Here is a 14,780-nt window from a genome sequence, read left to right as displayed (position 1 = left end):
TTTTTCTGATGGCTGCATAATATTCCATTGTATACATATACCACATCTTTATCCATTCATCTGTTGATGGACATCTAGGTTCTTTCCATAGTTTGGCTATTGTGAACATTGCTGCTATAAACATCGGGGTGCACGTGCCCCTTCAGATCACTACATTTATATCTTTGTGGTAAATGCCCAGCAGTGCAATTGCTGGGTCATAGGGAAGCTCTATTTTCAACTTTCTGAGGGACCTCCATACTGTTTTCCAGAGTGGCTGCACCAGTTTGCATTCCCACCAACAGTGTAGGAGGCTCATCCTTGCCAACATCTGTCATTTCCTGACTTGTTAATTTTAGCCATTCTGACTGGTGTGAGGTGGTATGTCACTGAGGTTTTGATTTGGATTTCCCTGATGCCAAGTGATGTTGAACACTTTTTCATGTGTCTGTTGGCCATTTGGATGTCTTCTTTGGAAAAATGTCTGTTCTTGTCTTCTGCCCATTTCTTGATTGGATCATTTGTTCTTTGTGGGTTGAGTTACATAAGTTCTTTATAGATTTTGGATACTAGCCCTTTATCTGATATGTCATTTGCAAATATCTTCTCCCATTCTGTCGGTTGTCTTTTGGTTTTGTTGACTGTTTCCTTTGCTGTGCAAAAGCTTTTTATCTTGATGAAGTCCCAAGAATTCATTTTTGCCCTTGCTTCCCTTGCCTTTCACAATGTTTCTAGGAAAAAATTGCTGCGGCTGAGGTCGAAGAAGTTGCTGCCTGTGTTCTCCTCTAGGATTTTGATGAATTCCTGTGTCACATTTAGGTCTTTTATCCATTTTGAGTCTATTTTTGTGTGTGGTATAAGGAAATGGTCTATTTTTTTTTGTAATACCTCAGTCTCTCTCTTTTTTAAAAAAATATTTTTATTTATTTATTTGACAGAGAGAGAGACCACAAGAGATGGAACACAAGCAGGGGGAGTGGGAGAGGGAGAAGCAGGCTTCCTACTGAACAGGGAGCCTGACATGGGGCTTGATCCCAGGACCCTGGGACCATGACCTGAGCTGAAGGCAGATGCTTAACGACTGAGCCACCCAGGCGCCCCAATACCTCAGTCTTTCATTGGCTCTGGAATTCTCACTTGGTAGTTGCTTTCTTTCAGCACATAATCTGCTGAATTTATGGTTGCATTTAAAAAGTCCCTGTCAGGCTAACTCCTCTGAAGGTAATTTTTACTCTGTTGTCTGCTATAAAGAATTTTGTCTTTTGGGCACCTGGGTGGCTCAGTTGGTTGAGCCTCCAACTCTTGATTTTGGGTCAGGTCATAATCTCAGGGTTCTGGGATCAAGCCCCATGAAGTTGGGCTCTGTGTTCAGCAGGGAATCTGCTTGCCGATTTCTCTCCCTTGCCCTTGGCCCCTCCCCCCATTTGCACATGCATGCTCTTTCTCTCTAAAATAAATAAATAAATCTTAAAAAGAATTCTGTCCTTGTCTTTGGTGTTTTTTCACTTAGACCGTAACTTATGTGTGAATGTATTTATTTATTATTTTTTCCAATTTGTTGAAATTCTTGGACGTGTGTATTCTCAGATAGTATCTCTTCAAATATTGCTCCTGCCCTATTGTCTCACTCCTTTCATTCTGAAATTCCAACTACAGTTATGGTAGACCTCATGTGTGCTTTATATCTGTTTTAGTTTGTATATTTTTTCTTCTTATGTTTCCTTTTGGATACTTTCTTCTGATCTATCACATTCTAATGTGTACTAATTCTCTTTTGAGCTATATTTAAGATCATCTGTTTTATCCAACATCTTTTTTTGTCCTGAATGAAAAGGTGGGTTCAAGTAATATAGATCATCATTACTGAGATTGAAAGTTTTCTATTATATCTTTTAGTATGTTTCTTGATTTGCTATTTGGTTTATTCTGTTCAGGGACACAAGTTTTGTATAGTGCAAAATTTTTCATCTGTCTTACATGTGTCCTTTGTCCATTTTTCTCTAATCCTTTCTACTTAAGTTCATTTCTATTTAATTTTGTTTACTTTTCACTACTTTTTTGTCCCTCACAGTGTTTATTTACCTTTTAGCTTCTTCCAGTTTTGACTTAATATTTTCTATTTTATCTCCTTTTTTGTTTTGTTTTACTCTACCAGGTTATATTTTAGCTCCTTATGTTTTCTTATCGTGTCCTTTTTGAGTACTTTTAGTTTTGTCTAATGCCTCAATTTATAGAGGTAATTGTTTCATTGAGATTTTTAACTTTACACCAATATTTTTGGGCCACAATTTTGACTTGTTCCATTGCAAGTTTTTGGTGTTTCTCCTCTCTAATTTTGTTTTTTCATTTCTCTTTTTTTTAATGGTAAATTTAAAAAGTAGATTCTGTTCTTATTCCTTTTTTTATTAATACTCTTCTTTGATTAGATGAGTTCTTATTGGCTCAAGTACTTAAGAGAAGTTCCTGTAAGTGTTTGAGTACAGGACTGCATTTCAGGGTAACAATATATCTTAATGGCACATTGTTGTATTCAGGGATGAATTCTTTTCTTTACCTACCTCCTTTTTCCCATTCCTGGCTCTCCCAGGGAGGCAGTTGAAATGGTAAGACTGATGTCAGATACCTCACAAGCAGACTTCTTTCTACTAAATTTTTTATCTGTGATTCTACAATAGTTATTTTCTTTCAAGCTTCTGATACATTGTATTATGCAAAATGTATCCTTTTACCAGCTTGTGAACCTCATTCTGTAATTACAAATAAGACATTGTTGATATACTATAGGTATGCTTTCTACTTGGAAGAAATTTGTGCTGGTACTCTTTCCTAAAATCTTCAACAAAAAGCATTTTCTTTCTACATTTGTCCAACACTTGATAGAACTTCAGGGCTTTGGCACTCTTTCATTTTAACTTACGTTTTGAAGTTTCAGATGTCAGTTAGATTCATGGAAGATGTCTGTGTTTCCATTTCTCATTCTTCATTATGATCTTGAGGATTTCCAAGAGAATGTCAAGTGCACCAATGGCACAGTGCTACTTAATACCAGAAATCAGTCTTCCCTCTTTAATACAAATGGTATTTATTTAATAAAAGTTTCCAGTGAAAAATAATAACTACCAAAAAAGAAGAAAATGGAAGCCAGGGAATGTACACTTAATTCAGGAAACAATATATCAAAAACGCCTATTAATATGCATAAAGATATGAATAAAATTTTTTATGCATGAGATAAAAGTAAGATATTAAGAAAAATGGGTACTCAGAGAACCAAAAGAAATCTTTGACATTAAAATCTAATATTTACATTAAAAGTTAAATATGAGTTAGAGGTAAAGTTGAGGAAATTTCCTAGAAACATGGCAAGTCAACAGGATATAAAATATGAGACAACATAAATGTCTCATAAGATCAATTCAGAAGGCCCAACACCTCACTAATAGTTATGAAAAGAGGACAAAGAACACAGAGAAAAGGAAATTACAAAAAACTAATGTAAGAAAACTTCCTTTAACTGAAGGATATGTATCTCTAAATTGAAAATGCCCCTCAAATGGTCAACACAATAAATGATTTAAAAAGGGCGGGGGCACCTGGGTAGCTCAGTTGTTAAGTGTCTGACTTTGGCTCAGGTCATGATCCCAGGGTCCTGGGATTGAGTCCCACATCGGGCCCTCTGCTAAGTGGGGAGCCTGCTTCTCCCTCTCCCACTCCCCCTGCTCGTGTTCCCTCTCTCGTTATATCTCTCTGTCAAATAAATAAATAAAGTCTTAAAAAAAAAAAAGACTCACATTGTAAACTAATGTGGAATGAGGAAAACCATAGGCTTACTATATACCAAGCAATGAGAATCAGGATTTTAAAGAATTGACATTGGCTGATACAAAGCAATGAAATATATGTTTAAAATTCTGAGGATAAATGAATTTCAACTTAGAATTTTATACTCAGTCTAAATATGAAGAAACTATATTGCAGAATAAAAATATTTAAGGGCTTAGGTTACTTATTTTCTATTCACCCTTTTTATGGAAATGTTTGGAGGATGCAGAAATAAGGGATTAATTAGGATAGAAGAACACATAGGATCTAGAAAACATAGTATTCAACTCCAGGGATCAGCTAAGAAAAGGCTTTGGAGGACAGGTCTTCAGGCTTACAGTATGACCATTTTTGATCATGGCAGGATGCTGGAGGACTCCAGGAGTAAAACTGAGAATGCACAATATGAATGCCTGACATATTCCCCAAGAGAAGCCCACCATAATTTTCTATTGTAATATACATGGGACAGTAATTGCCCCTCCTGCTGTGGAGATGTCAACTTTTTAAAAAAGAACCTGCATTTTTCAGTAGCATTGAAAATGTCAGGCTAGAAGTGGAATGCAGGTATCAGACTGAAAGCCTATGGCCTCTGACACCAATAATATGAATTTTAAAAGAGATGCCTATGTTTTTAGGCAAGAGTTAGTTCAGAACTTTTGAGCAATGGAATTGCTTTGATATGTTCTCCTCTGGTTTTAGGTAATATTCCAGATGCAATATGGTGTAATGGTTAAGAGTGTGGAGTCTGGAGGGACGCCTGGGTGGCTCCGTTGGTTAAGCGGCTGCCTTCGGCTCAGGTCATGATCCCAGGGTCCTGGGATCGAGTCCCGCATCTAGGTCCTTGCTCAGCAGGGAGCCTGCTTCTCCCTCTGCCTGCAGCTCCCCCTGCTTGTACTCTTGCTCACTCTCTCTCACCTATGCTCTCTCTCTCTCTAGCAACTAAATAAATAAAATCTTAAAAAAAAAAAAAGAGTGTGAAGTCTGGAGCTAGCCTGGCTGAGTTCAAATCCCAGTTCTAGCACTTCCTAGCTGAATGAACTTGGACGGGTTATCTGACCTCATTTTCTTCATTTGTAGAATAAAGACTCGTAATATCTATCTTACAGTTTGTTACACAGAACAAAGTAAGTGAAATACTTCAAACAGTACTCAGCACATAGTAAAAGTTTGATAATCATTAGTCATTTTAATATGATAATAATTGCTTTATATAAATAAAAGGTACAATCCATAAAGACATAATAACATTTATGAATTGTTATATATAAAATTGTTTATTAACAAATACAAAGTAAGAATTGTTAGAAATAAAAATAAATAAATAAAAATAATTACAATGGATCAACACAGATGAGGTAGAATAAAATTTAAATAAAGATATGGAGAAAATGAATGAAATACTTAATAGGTAGTATAACTTAGTAGCTGATAGTTTGGCTTAGACCTGGATTTGAGTTGTAGCTCTGCCCTTACCAGCAATGAGACCTCTGAGCCTCAGGTTTTTCTTTTTTCAAATTTTTATTTAAATTCTAGTTAGTTAACATATAATGTAATATTGGTTTCAGGAGTAGAATTTAATGATTCATCACTTACATATAATACCCAATGCTCATCATAACAGGTGCCCTCTTTAATACCCATCACCTGTTTAGCCCATCCCCTACCCACCTTCCTTCCATCAACCCTCAGTTTGTTCTCTAACATTAAGAGTCTCTTATGATTTGCTTCCCCCTCTCTCTCTTTTCCCCCCTCCCATATGTTCATCTGTTTTGCTTCTTAAATTCCATATATGACTGAAATCATATGGTTTTTGTCTTTCTCTGACTTACTTATTTCGCTTAGCATAATACACTCTAGCTCCATCCACATTGTTGAAAATGGCAAGATTTCATTCTTTTCGATGGCTAAGTAGTATTCCATTGTATATATATACCACACTTTCTTTATCCATTCATCAGTTGATGGACATTTGGGCTCTTTCCATAATTTGGCTATTGTTGATCATTCTGCTAGGAATAGCAGGGTGCATGTACCTCTTTGAATCTGTATTTTTTATCCTTTGGGTAAATACCTAGTAAAGCAATTGCTGGATCATAGAGTAATTCTATTTTTAACTTTTTGTGGAACCTCCTCCATACTGTTTTCCAGAGTGGCTGCACCAGTTTGCATTCCCACCAATAGTGTAAGAGGGTTCCCCTTTCTCCACATCCTCACCAACATTTGTTGTTTCCTGACTTGTTAATTTTAGCCATTCTGACAGGTGTGAGGTGATATCTCATTGTGCTTTTGATTTGTATTTCCCTGATGACAAGTGATGTGGGGCATTTTTTCATGTGTCTATTGGCCATCTGATGTCTTCTTTGGCAAAATGCCTGTTCATGTCTGCTGCCCATTTCTTAACTGGATTATTTGTTTTTTGGGTGTTGAGTTTGATAAGTTCTTTATAGATTCTGGATACTAACCCTTTATCAGATATTTGAAAATATCTTCTCCCATCCCATAGGCTGCCTTTTAGTTTTGTTGGTTGTTTCCTTTTCTATGCAGAAGCTTTTTATCTTGATGAAGTCCCAATAGTTCGTTTTTGCTTTTGTTTCCCTTGCCTCTGGCAACATGTCAGAAGTTGCTACAGCCAAGGTCAAAGAGGTTGCTGCCTGTGTTCTCTAGGATTTTGATGGATTCCTGTCTCACATTTAGGTCTTTCATCTGTTTTGAATTTATTTTTGTATATGGTGTAAGACAGTGGTCCACTTTCATTCTTCTGCATGTTGCTGTCCAGTTTTCCCAACACCATCTGTTGAAGGGACTGTCTTTTTTCCATTGGATATCCTTTCCTACTTTGTTGAAGATTAGTTAACCATACAGTTGTGGGTCCATTTCTGGGTTTTCGCTTCTGTTCCCTTGATCTATGTGTCTGTTTTTATGCCAGCACCATACTGTCTTGATGACTACAGCTTTGTAATATAACTTGAAGTCTGGAATGGTGATGCCTCCTGCTTTACTTTTCTTTTTCAGGATTGCTTTGGCTATTCAGGGTCATTTGTTGTTCTATAAAATCTTAGGATTGTTTGTTCTAGCTCTGTGAAAATTGCTGATGGTATTTTGATAGGGATTGCATTGAATATATAGATTGTTTTGGGTAGTATAGATATTTTAACAATGTTTGTTCTTCCACTCCATGAGCATGGAATGTTTTTCCATTTCTTTGTGTCTTTTTCATTTTCTTTCATATGTGTTCTGTAGTTTTTAGAGTACAGATCTTTTACCTCTTTGGTTAGGCTTATTCCTAGTTATCTTGTTGTTTTTGGTGCAATTATAAATGGGATTGGTTCTTTATATTTCTTTCTGCTGCTTCATTATTAGCAAATAGAAATGCAACAGATTTCTGTATGTTGATTACACCTTGTGATTTTGCTGAATTCATGTATTAGTTCTAACAACTTTTTGGTGGAATCTTTTGGGTTTTCTACGTAGATATCATGTCATCTGCAAATAGTGAAAGTTTGACTTCTTCCTTGCCGATTTGGATGCCTTTTATTTCTTTTTGTTGTCTGATTGCTGAGGCTAGGACTTCCAGTACTATGTTAAATAGTAATAGTGAGAGTGGACATCCCTGTCTTATTCCTGATCATAGAGGAAAAGCTCTCAGTTTTTGAGGATGATATTAGCTGTGGGTCTTTGGTATATGTGAACCTCAGTATCTGTGTCAAGAATTATAGTCAGGTCCTTGTTTATCCAAAGCCAATTGTTTTAAAACCAGCCTCACATATGACAAGGTTGGAATCATAGATGGTGATATCCAGGTACAGCAGTGAGGCACATAAAGTATAAGGAGTATGGACAGCATGAATGTTTAGGAGAGGTGGAGGAACCAAAGCTATGGGTGATGGTAAATGTATGATGGGTGAGGAGGGAGAACGAAGCACTGAATTTTGAAAAAGTGAACAGCATGAGTTCCTTAAATTCTCATCTGTTGTGTTTAGCTCTTCTGGTTTTCTTTTTACATTTTCTCAGACTTGGTATTTGATTTGGTTTGTTTTTAGAGCAATAAGCCCATTATGATCATGGAATTCTGGGTCGGCTGGTTTGACACATGGGGAGGTGAACATATGGTTGGTAATCCTGAGGGTAAGTGTTTTGCAGTGTTGAACCCCAAGTAGAGGTGGTCCTGAGTCATGGATCATTCATACATTTCTTTTCTAATTAATTAGCTCATTCAGCCATAACTATTCATTCAATACCTATATGTACTTGGCTAGGTTTGAGTGTATACTGATGAATAAAAATGACCTGGTTCCTACCCCCAGGGAGCTTGTTATTTAGTAGAGTTGACAGATAATTAAGAAGTAAATCAAGGGTTCCACATCTAACAAGTGCTTTGAAGCAAACAAACAGATGCAGTGACAGAAAAGACAGGGACAGGCCTGCAGAGGTGAGGCAAGGTGGTCATGGAAAGGGTCTTGGAAAGGCAACATCTCTGAAGAAGGGGATGCATTTGCTAAAAGTCTTAATAATCTCTGGTAAATGCACAGGCCACTGCTCTGGTGTTGTCAACTAAGTGGTAGTCATTGTCAGGAAACAACATGCAATGATGGTTGAAAGCATGGATCCTGCAGCCAAAGAGATCAGGATTTCAATCTCAGCTCTACTAGTCTGCATGACTAGCTGCATGATCCAAGACAGCTTTCCTTGTCTGCTAAGTCTCAGTGTCCTCATCGAAAACAGGAATTATCATGTAACCTACCTCATAGGGTTGTTGTGAGGATTAAATGCGGTAAACGATTCAGAACAGTGCCTGGCAGATGTTGACTTAATAAAAGTATTTTGCTACTAAATATATTCTGCTGTCAATACTATGAAAATAAGCTCACTTGTACCAGAAGTAAAGCAAACCAATGAAAAATACCAGGTAACTTAGGAAAGCCTGCTTGGGCTGAAACAAAACAAAACCCAACACCAACAAACAAGTTTTATCGCTTTTGTGTCAGGCACTATGGTATGTTTCTTACTTATATTCTTTCATCAGTCCTGTGAGATAGTAGGAATTAGGACTTTCATTTAACAGATAAAGAAGCAGAGGCTCTGAGAGAAAAAATAGGCCGTTCAAGTTAATGCAAGTAGTAAAGAGCACAGCCAGAATTGAATCCCATATATGACTACCTTTTAACAAACTCCCTAGGATGGCAAGTGGAAAGTTGATCATACCTGTTAAAATCATGGTGAAAAAATAAGAATTTCTCTGGCTAAAGATTGGGAACAGCTACTTGTGGACTATTGCAGTGGTTTTATATTACCCTAGAAGGGAGTAATGAGATTATACTAATTATTTGTATAATTTCAAAAAATTTAACATTAGATATTTAAGTGACATAAGGGTTTTAGGCTATTATTTAATAGATATAACATGGAGCCAAAATTATGTCCATACTCTGGGGAAAATAATTTTAAAAAGGCTCTTGATATTGATAAGACTTGGTTTCCTGGAATAGTTTGGCCAATTCCACCTATTTTCTGGTTAGAATCTCAGTGGAGGTTGAAACACAAAACAGTTAAGTTGATCATGGGGTGGGGTTGAGAATAAGATTTCATCAGAGACTTCTGTCTTAATTTTTAATTTTCCCTGTGTTCTTGTCTTCCTCCTTTACAGATGTTGAGGAAACCGTGTCCAAATTTATCACATCTGAGATCTCCTTCAATGTATATATGTTCCACGGTGGAACCAACTTTGGTTTCATGAATGGGGCCACATATTTTGGGAGGCACAGAGCTGTTGTCACTAGCTATGGCAAGTGCTTGCTGGTATGGTCACCTCCCAGCATAAGTCGTACTGGAGCTTTACAGAGGAGGCTTCAAAAGCACGTTCTGAACATCACGGAATTCTTGACTTATAACCTATGCTGAGCATTCAGGATACTCCTATCTATTTTCCTTTCTTCTGTGATGTTCATAATGCCCCCAACAGGCTGTCATTGTAGTAGATGGGGTGCCTCAGACCTAGAGCCCTGCTTCACTCATCGTATATACTGACCCCTTGACTTGAACCTTCTAAGACACACAGAATACAAATGGTGGTTGCTGGCACTGATAGACATACCTAGGCAATCCAGATTGAGGGAAGAAAAGGGTGTACATTAGAAAGTAAAACAGAAGGATGAGTCCAGTGCTTGGCAGCCTCAGATCCCCAGGAAGGGCTGTGGGGAGTGTTCCCAGAGTGGCATAACACACTCCCCCCAACACACACACACAGCTGGGATGCACTGGTCCAGGGGGTGGGGAAGATGTATCTTCTATCTCCCTCTGGTAGCCTTGGCCCATCTCATGCCAGCAGTGCTGAAACAGGGTCTGTTGTGGATGATTGCCTGGTCAGTGACAACACTCTGGTGTCTTGCAGACTATGATGCTGTGCTGACAGAGGCTGGGGATTACACAGAAAAATATTTCAAGCTTCGAAGACTCTTTGGATCTGTCTTAGGTACTCAGCAATCATTTTAATTTGAGGGATGGCTCTCCTCATGAAGTGGAAGGGTGAGGGAAGGGAAAGTTCCCCCATGGGCAAAAGCTTGGAGCCTTAAGGCCAAGGGCAACCTTAAGTTCAAATCCCAGTTTTCCCACTTAAAAGATGAGTGGCTTTGCTTGAGTGTTTCAAGCCCCTGAAGCCTATTTCTTCACTGAAATATGAAGACAATGATATTCATCTCCTATAATGACTGTGAAGATTAAGTATGTTACTATTTGTAGAGCTCTTAGTATGATGGCATGGTACCCTCACATACAATAGCAAAAGCCATCCTATTTAGTTTTATTTATTTAAATAAAGTTAATAATCTACTATGTGCTAGAAAGTGAGCATTGTCAGAAGGCACAAGGCAGAGTTCTTGCTCCCTGAGAGCCCTCAGTCCATATGACCAACATTACTTTATAGCTATCCATGCATACAAAACTCGTTCCAATTTAGTTATTTCCAGTTTCTTATCACTCTTGGAGAAGTATACACATATGCTAGGATAGAACCCATTTCTCTTGTTGGCTCTGGGATATGAGAGTTCATGGGTAGGGATGGGGAAATTTGGAGAAGGCAGTAGTTATTTCAGGCACTTTTTGCCCCATGGCTTGTTTTCATTTCAGTGATGCCTCTGCCCGCTTTACCCAAGCTCATTCCCAAGGCTAAGTATCCTTCTGTGAAACCATCCCTTTACTTGCCACTGTGGGATGCCCTACAGTACTTAAATGAGGTGAGTATTATCTGGCACTGGAATGGGGGGTTGGCTATTGGGGGCATGGGGGAGAAGGCTTTAGGCCACAGAGTAGAGATTCCTTCAAGGACTTTTTATTGGGAAGGGTGAAAATAAATCTTTTAGATTTTGTCCAAATTTAGAACTATGGGGTAAGAACCACAAACTTTTTCCCTGGGTAGACTGTAAAGGGGTTTGAACTTGAAGAATGAGTGGGGGTGGGGGAAAGCAGGATATTAGAGGATCCTCTTTCCCTGCTCAGATGAACCATCTGGTAGATGCTCTTAGGTGGGACTGCATGATCCATATGGGAAAGACTGAGAGCCAGGAACCCATAAAACTGAGCTTCTGACTCTTCTTCACCATCAAATAAGCCAAATCACTGAACTTTTATATGTCCATATTCTCCCTTTAAAATTAGACTACCTGTTCTATTTTGAAGAAAAGGTGAAAATTGTTTGAAAAATGTTGACTCTTGAATTCATATTAGCTTCACCTCTGCTATCACTGTTTTAGATAAATATAGTTATTGGCACATTGTAGATGCTAACTAAAGTTTGCTTTAGTGCATAATTCTTATTTGACTTCAGTTATGTTAAAATACAATTTATTCACTTCATTAATTCTCATGATTACAACAATTGTTCCCTCTACGATGCTCCTATTATCCCCTGAGTTTCCTGGTCAGTGGAGATGATGCAAATTATCATATAGCACTTGTTTTAGTATTTCTTATCCAAAGAACCGTTGGGGACCATTAGGAGGTACAACAAAAAATGACAAGGGCCTAAGGAAGAAGGATCCCAATTTCTCATCACCCTGGCTCATGTCTCTCTCATAGCCAGTTATATCTAATACACCAGTCAACATGGAGAACCTCCCTATAAACAGTGGAAATGGCCAGTCCTATGGATTTGTGCTTTATGAGACTTCCATCTGCTCTGGAGGTTCTCTCCACGCTAATGTTCAAGATACAGCACAGGTAGGTGTCAACAGGCTATCTATGAAGGTAAGCAGAACCTGAACCTGACTCTGTTATTGGGGAGAGTAGTCATTGGTCAACTTTACTATAGGTGGTATTTTCAAGCACCTACTATTTGTGAGGCTTTGGGAATATAAAGTCAAACCAAAGAGACTTGTTTTTGGCTTTATCACAACTTAAGCCTATGAGGTCCTCCCGTTCAGCTTCTAGCCATCTGTGATCACCAAGGCTAGTCTCTTCCTTCAAAATGACCTGCTTCCTAAACCAGAGCCTCTCTTCTTTCTTCAGGTGGGCCTGTAAGTCTGATGCTGGCTCTTCTTTTGCAGGTGTTTTTGAATGAGATAAGTTTAGGACTTCTGGATGATCATACTAAGGAGTTGAATATTCCTAAAATCAAGGTATGTGATTCAAGAGTCTGGGTGCTTCCCTAGACCTCTGACTCAAATGCAAGCATAGCCTGGTCCTGAGATAGACTACCTCCTTCCTCTGTTACTGCCCTTTGGTATTACTTCTCACTTGGGGTTCCATCAACAAGTACTTAGGGCTATAAACGTAACTGCATCTCCCAGGGCCAGGCGTAGCAGAGTTGCAACATACATGCTTCAGTGTAAATGGAACTTTAGGACCCATTAGGCCCTGAGTCAAACATCAGCCCCTGGTTGGGTCTCTGATCAAAGGTGCACAGCTGAGTCTCTCTGCCTTTTCTAAGGCAGACCAGCAAATGAAAGGGAAGATTGCATTTGGAACAGGAACACAAAGGGTCCTTATGAGAGAGGAGGACTGCTGCACTCTGGAGCCCCCTTTTCTCCCATTTGCTTGTCTTTCCATCTGGGACTCAGAGAAAAGAACGGGTTCTAGCGTAAAAACTCTGCGAGGCCATGTAGTCTCTGTGAACTGGTCTATCCCAAGCAGGAATGCCAACTTCCTTCTTTTTTCTTTTTTTTTCCTTTTCTTTTCTTTTTTTTTAGGAATGTCGACTTCTAAGGATCCTGGTAGAGAATCAAGGACGAGTCAATTTTTCATGGAAAATTCAAGATCAGCGGAAAGGTAGGAAATAGGCTGTAATCTCTTTTTGTGGTTACTTGGATCCTAAGACTGGGGCAATGTGCAGTTGGGAGGAGAAAATGAGCCCCTTGAGCAGTGGGATACCTAGGTCCCAGGACCAAAGACTCCCTCTCCTTTGTCCTGCCTTCTTCAGGTCTCCTGGGTAGAAAAGCAGAACAGTTAGATTGGGCCCTGGCCTATTGTAGAGCAGGGCCCAGTCTCCCACTGGGAATTTCAGAGAAAGTTCTGATACTAAGTGGGAAACTTTCTTAGTAATATGGAACCATACAACAGGAAACTTTTGGTCATAGCAGGTCAGACAACTGTTTGCTCTCCTGGCTGATTCCTTGTTACAGGCATATACAGTCAGCATTTCTTTATCCCAGACACTGGAGAATGTCCAGTCCCTGTCCATATTTTTTCCTACCCTCACCTGCAGGATTAACTGGATCAGTTACCATCAATAACGTTCCCCTAAATGGTTTTGTTATCTATTCTCTGGAAATGACAATGAGCTTCTTTGAAAGGTATGTTCCTCCTTACACCCAATAAGCACTTGGAAGGATCAGGGGGCTTACAGATGTCAAACTCTTTACTTTGCAGATTAAAAGCTAAGATTTGGAGAACTGAAATGATTTACCCAAGATTATAGAGTGATTTGGGGTCAGGACTAGAACCCCAGAACAAGTCTTCTGACTCCTGATTTTAATGCTTCTAGTCTAATATATCTCCCTGGATCAGAATCCTAGTCCCTGGGTGGGGAAATCTAGGTGTTGGCACTAGAGTGGAGAAGGGGTCTTTTCTCTTCTTCAAGGCTCTGTTCTTCCTCCAGGCTCCGCTTTGCCACTTGGAGGCCTGTCCCAAAGAGCTATTTGGGCCCTGCCTTCTACCTTGGTACCTTGAAGGTTGACTCTTCACCCAAGGACACCTTCCTGAGTCTACTGGTAGGTGAGCTGCCCTCATCTGTTCTGGTGTCCCAACCACTTCTTCTTTTCAAAAGAGTTTTAAAGCAAAGCCATAGCATTCCTGGCAGGAATGTTTCCCCATTTTCCTTCTTTTTCTCTTCCTCATTTCTAATAAGACTTCCAACATTTCTCAGTCTTCCTAATGTATCATTATTTAAAAAATAATAAATCAAAACACAATGGAAAACCTGAAATAATAAGATAGAGAGAGCAAATGATGGAGTTTCTCCTTCCAACACACCCTCCATTCCAATTCCTTTCTACTTTTCAGAACTAAACACTACCACACTACCCATGTCACTGGACCAAAGTGGCTGCTCCTTGCTGAGTTATAGACAGACTACACCAAATGGAGTTGCCTCACAAGCCATTTATTTATACAAACAAGGAGATTGTGGGGTATAATTTTCAAAGTTCTGTCTCCCTGAAGATGGGAAAGCAGACCCTTTTATTAGGGCTTGGGATGAATATTTAGAAGGGGATTTTAACATCATCATGAGGCTGAGGTCACTTCTGGCACTTTCTGGTTCATCTGCACAGGTGTGGCCCTCAGATGTTTCTTTTTCTATTCTGGCAGTCCATTGGTTCCTTTCTTTTTTTTTTTTTTATTCTTATGTTAATCCCCATACATTACATCATTAGTTTTTGATGTAGTGTTCCATGATTCGTTGTTTGTGCATAACACCCAGTGCTCCATGCAGAACGTGCCCTCCTCAATACTCACCACCAGGCTAACCCATCCTCCCACCCCCCTCC

At 39.0% G+C, this 14,780-nt stretch overlaps 1 protein-coding gene across 1 annotated transcript; it reads left to right on the top strand.

The window, feature by feature from the left end:
- Positions 1–7,823: 7,823 nt before the first annotated feature.
- LOC102733736 (beta-galactosidase-1-like protein 3) lies at positions 7,824–14,003 on the top strand (the record flags this gene model as incomplete). Its single annotated transcript, XM_081811664.1, has 9 exons — positions 7,824–7,929; positions 9,449–9,586; positions 10,193–10,273; positions 10,927–11,033; positions 11,875–12,015; positions 12,342–12,413; positions 12,984–13,062; positions 13,499–13,586; positions 13,892–14,003. Coding segments are annotated over exons 1-9 (888 nt in total), but the record flags the coding sequence as incomplete, so codon positions are not given.
- Positions 14,004–14,780: the final 777 nt, after the last annotated feature.

The sequence above is a fragment of the Leptonychotes weddellii genome, unplaced genomic scaffold (assembly GCF_054177405.1).
Source record: "Leptonychotes weddellii isolate Sample4059 unplaced genomic scaffold, ASM5417740v2 HiC_scaffold_924, whole genome shotgun sequence".
NCBI classification, from domain to species: domain Eukaryota; kingdom Metazoa; phylum Chordata; class Mammalia; order Carnivora; family Phocidae; genus Leptonychotes; species Leptonychotes weddellii.
The sequence above is the reverse complement of the archived record's forward strand: the minus strand, read 5'-3'. Positions and strand labels throughout refer to the sequence as shown.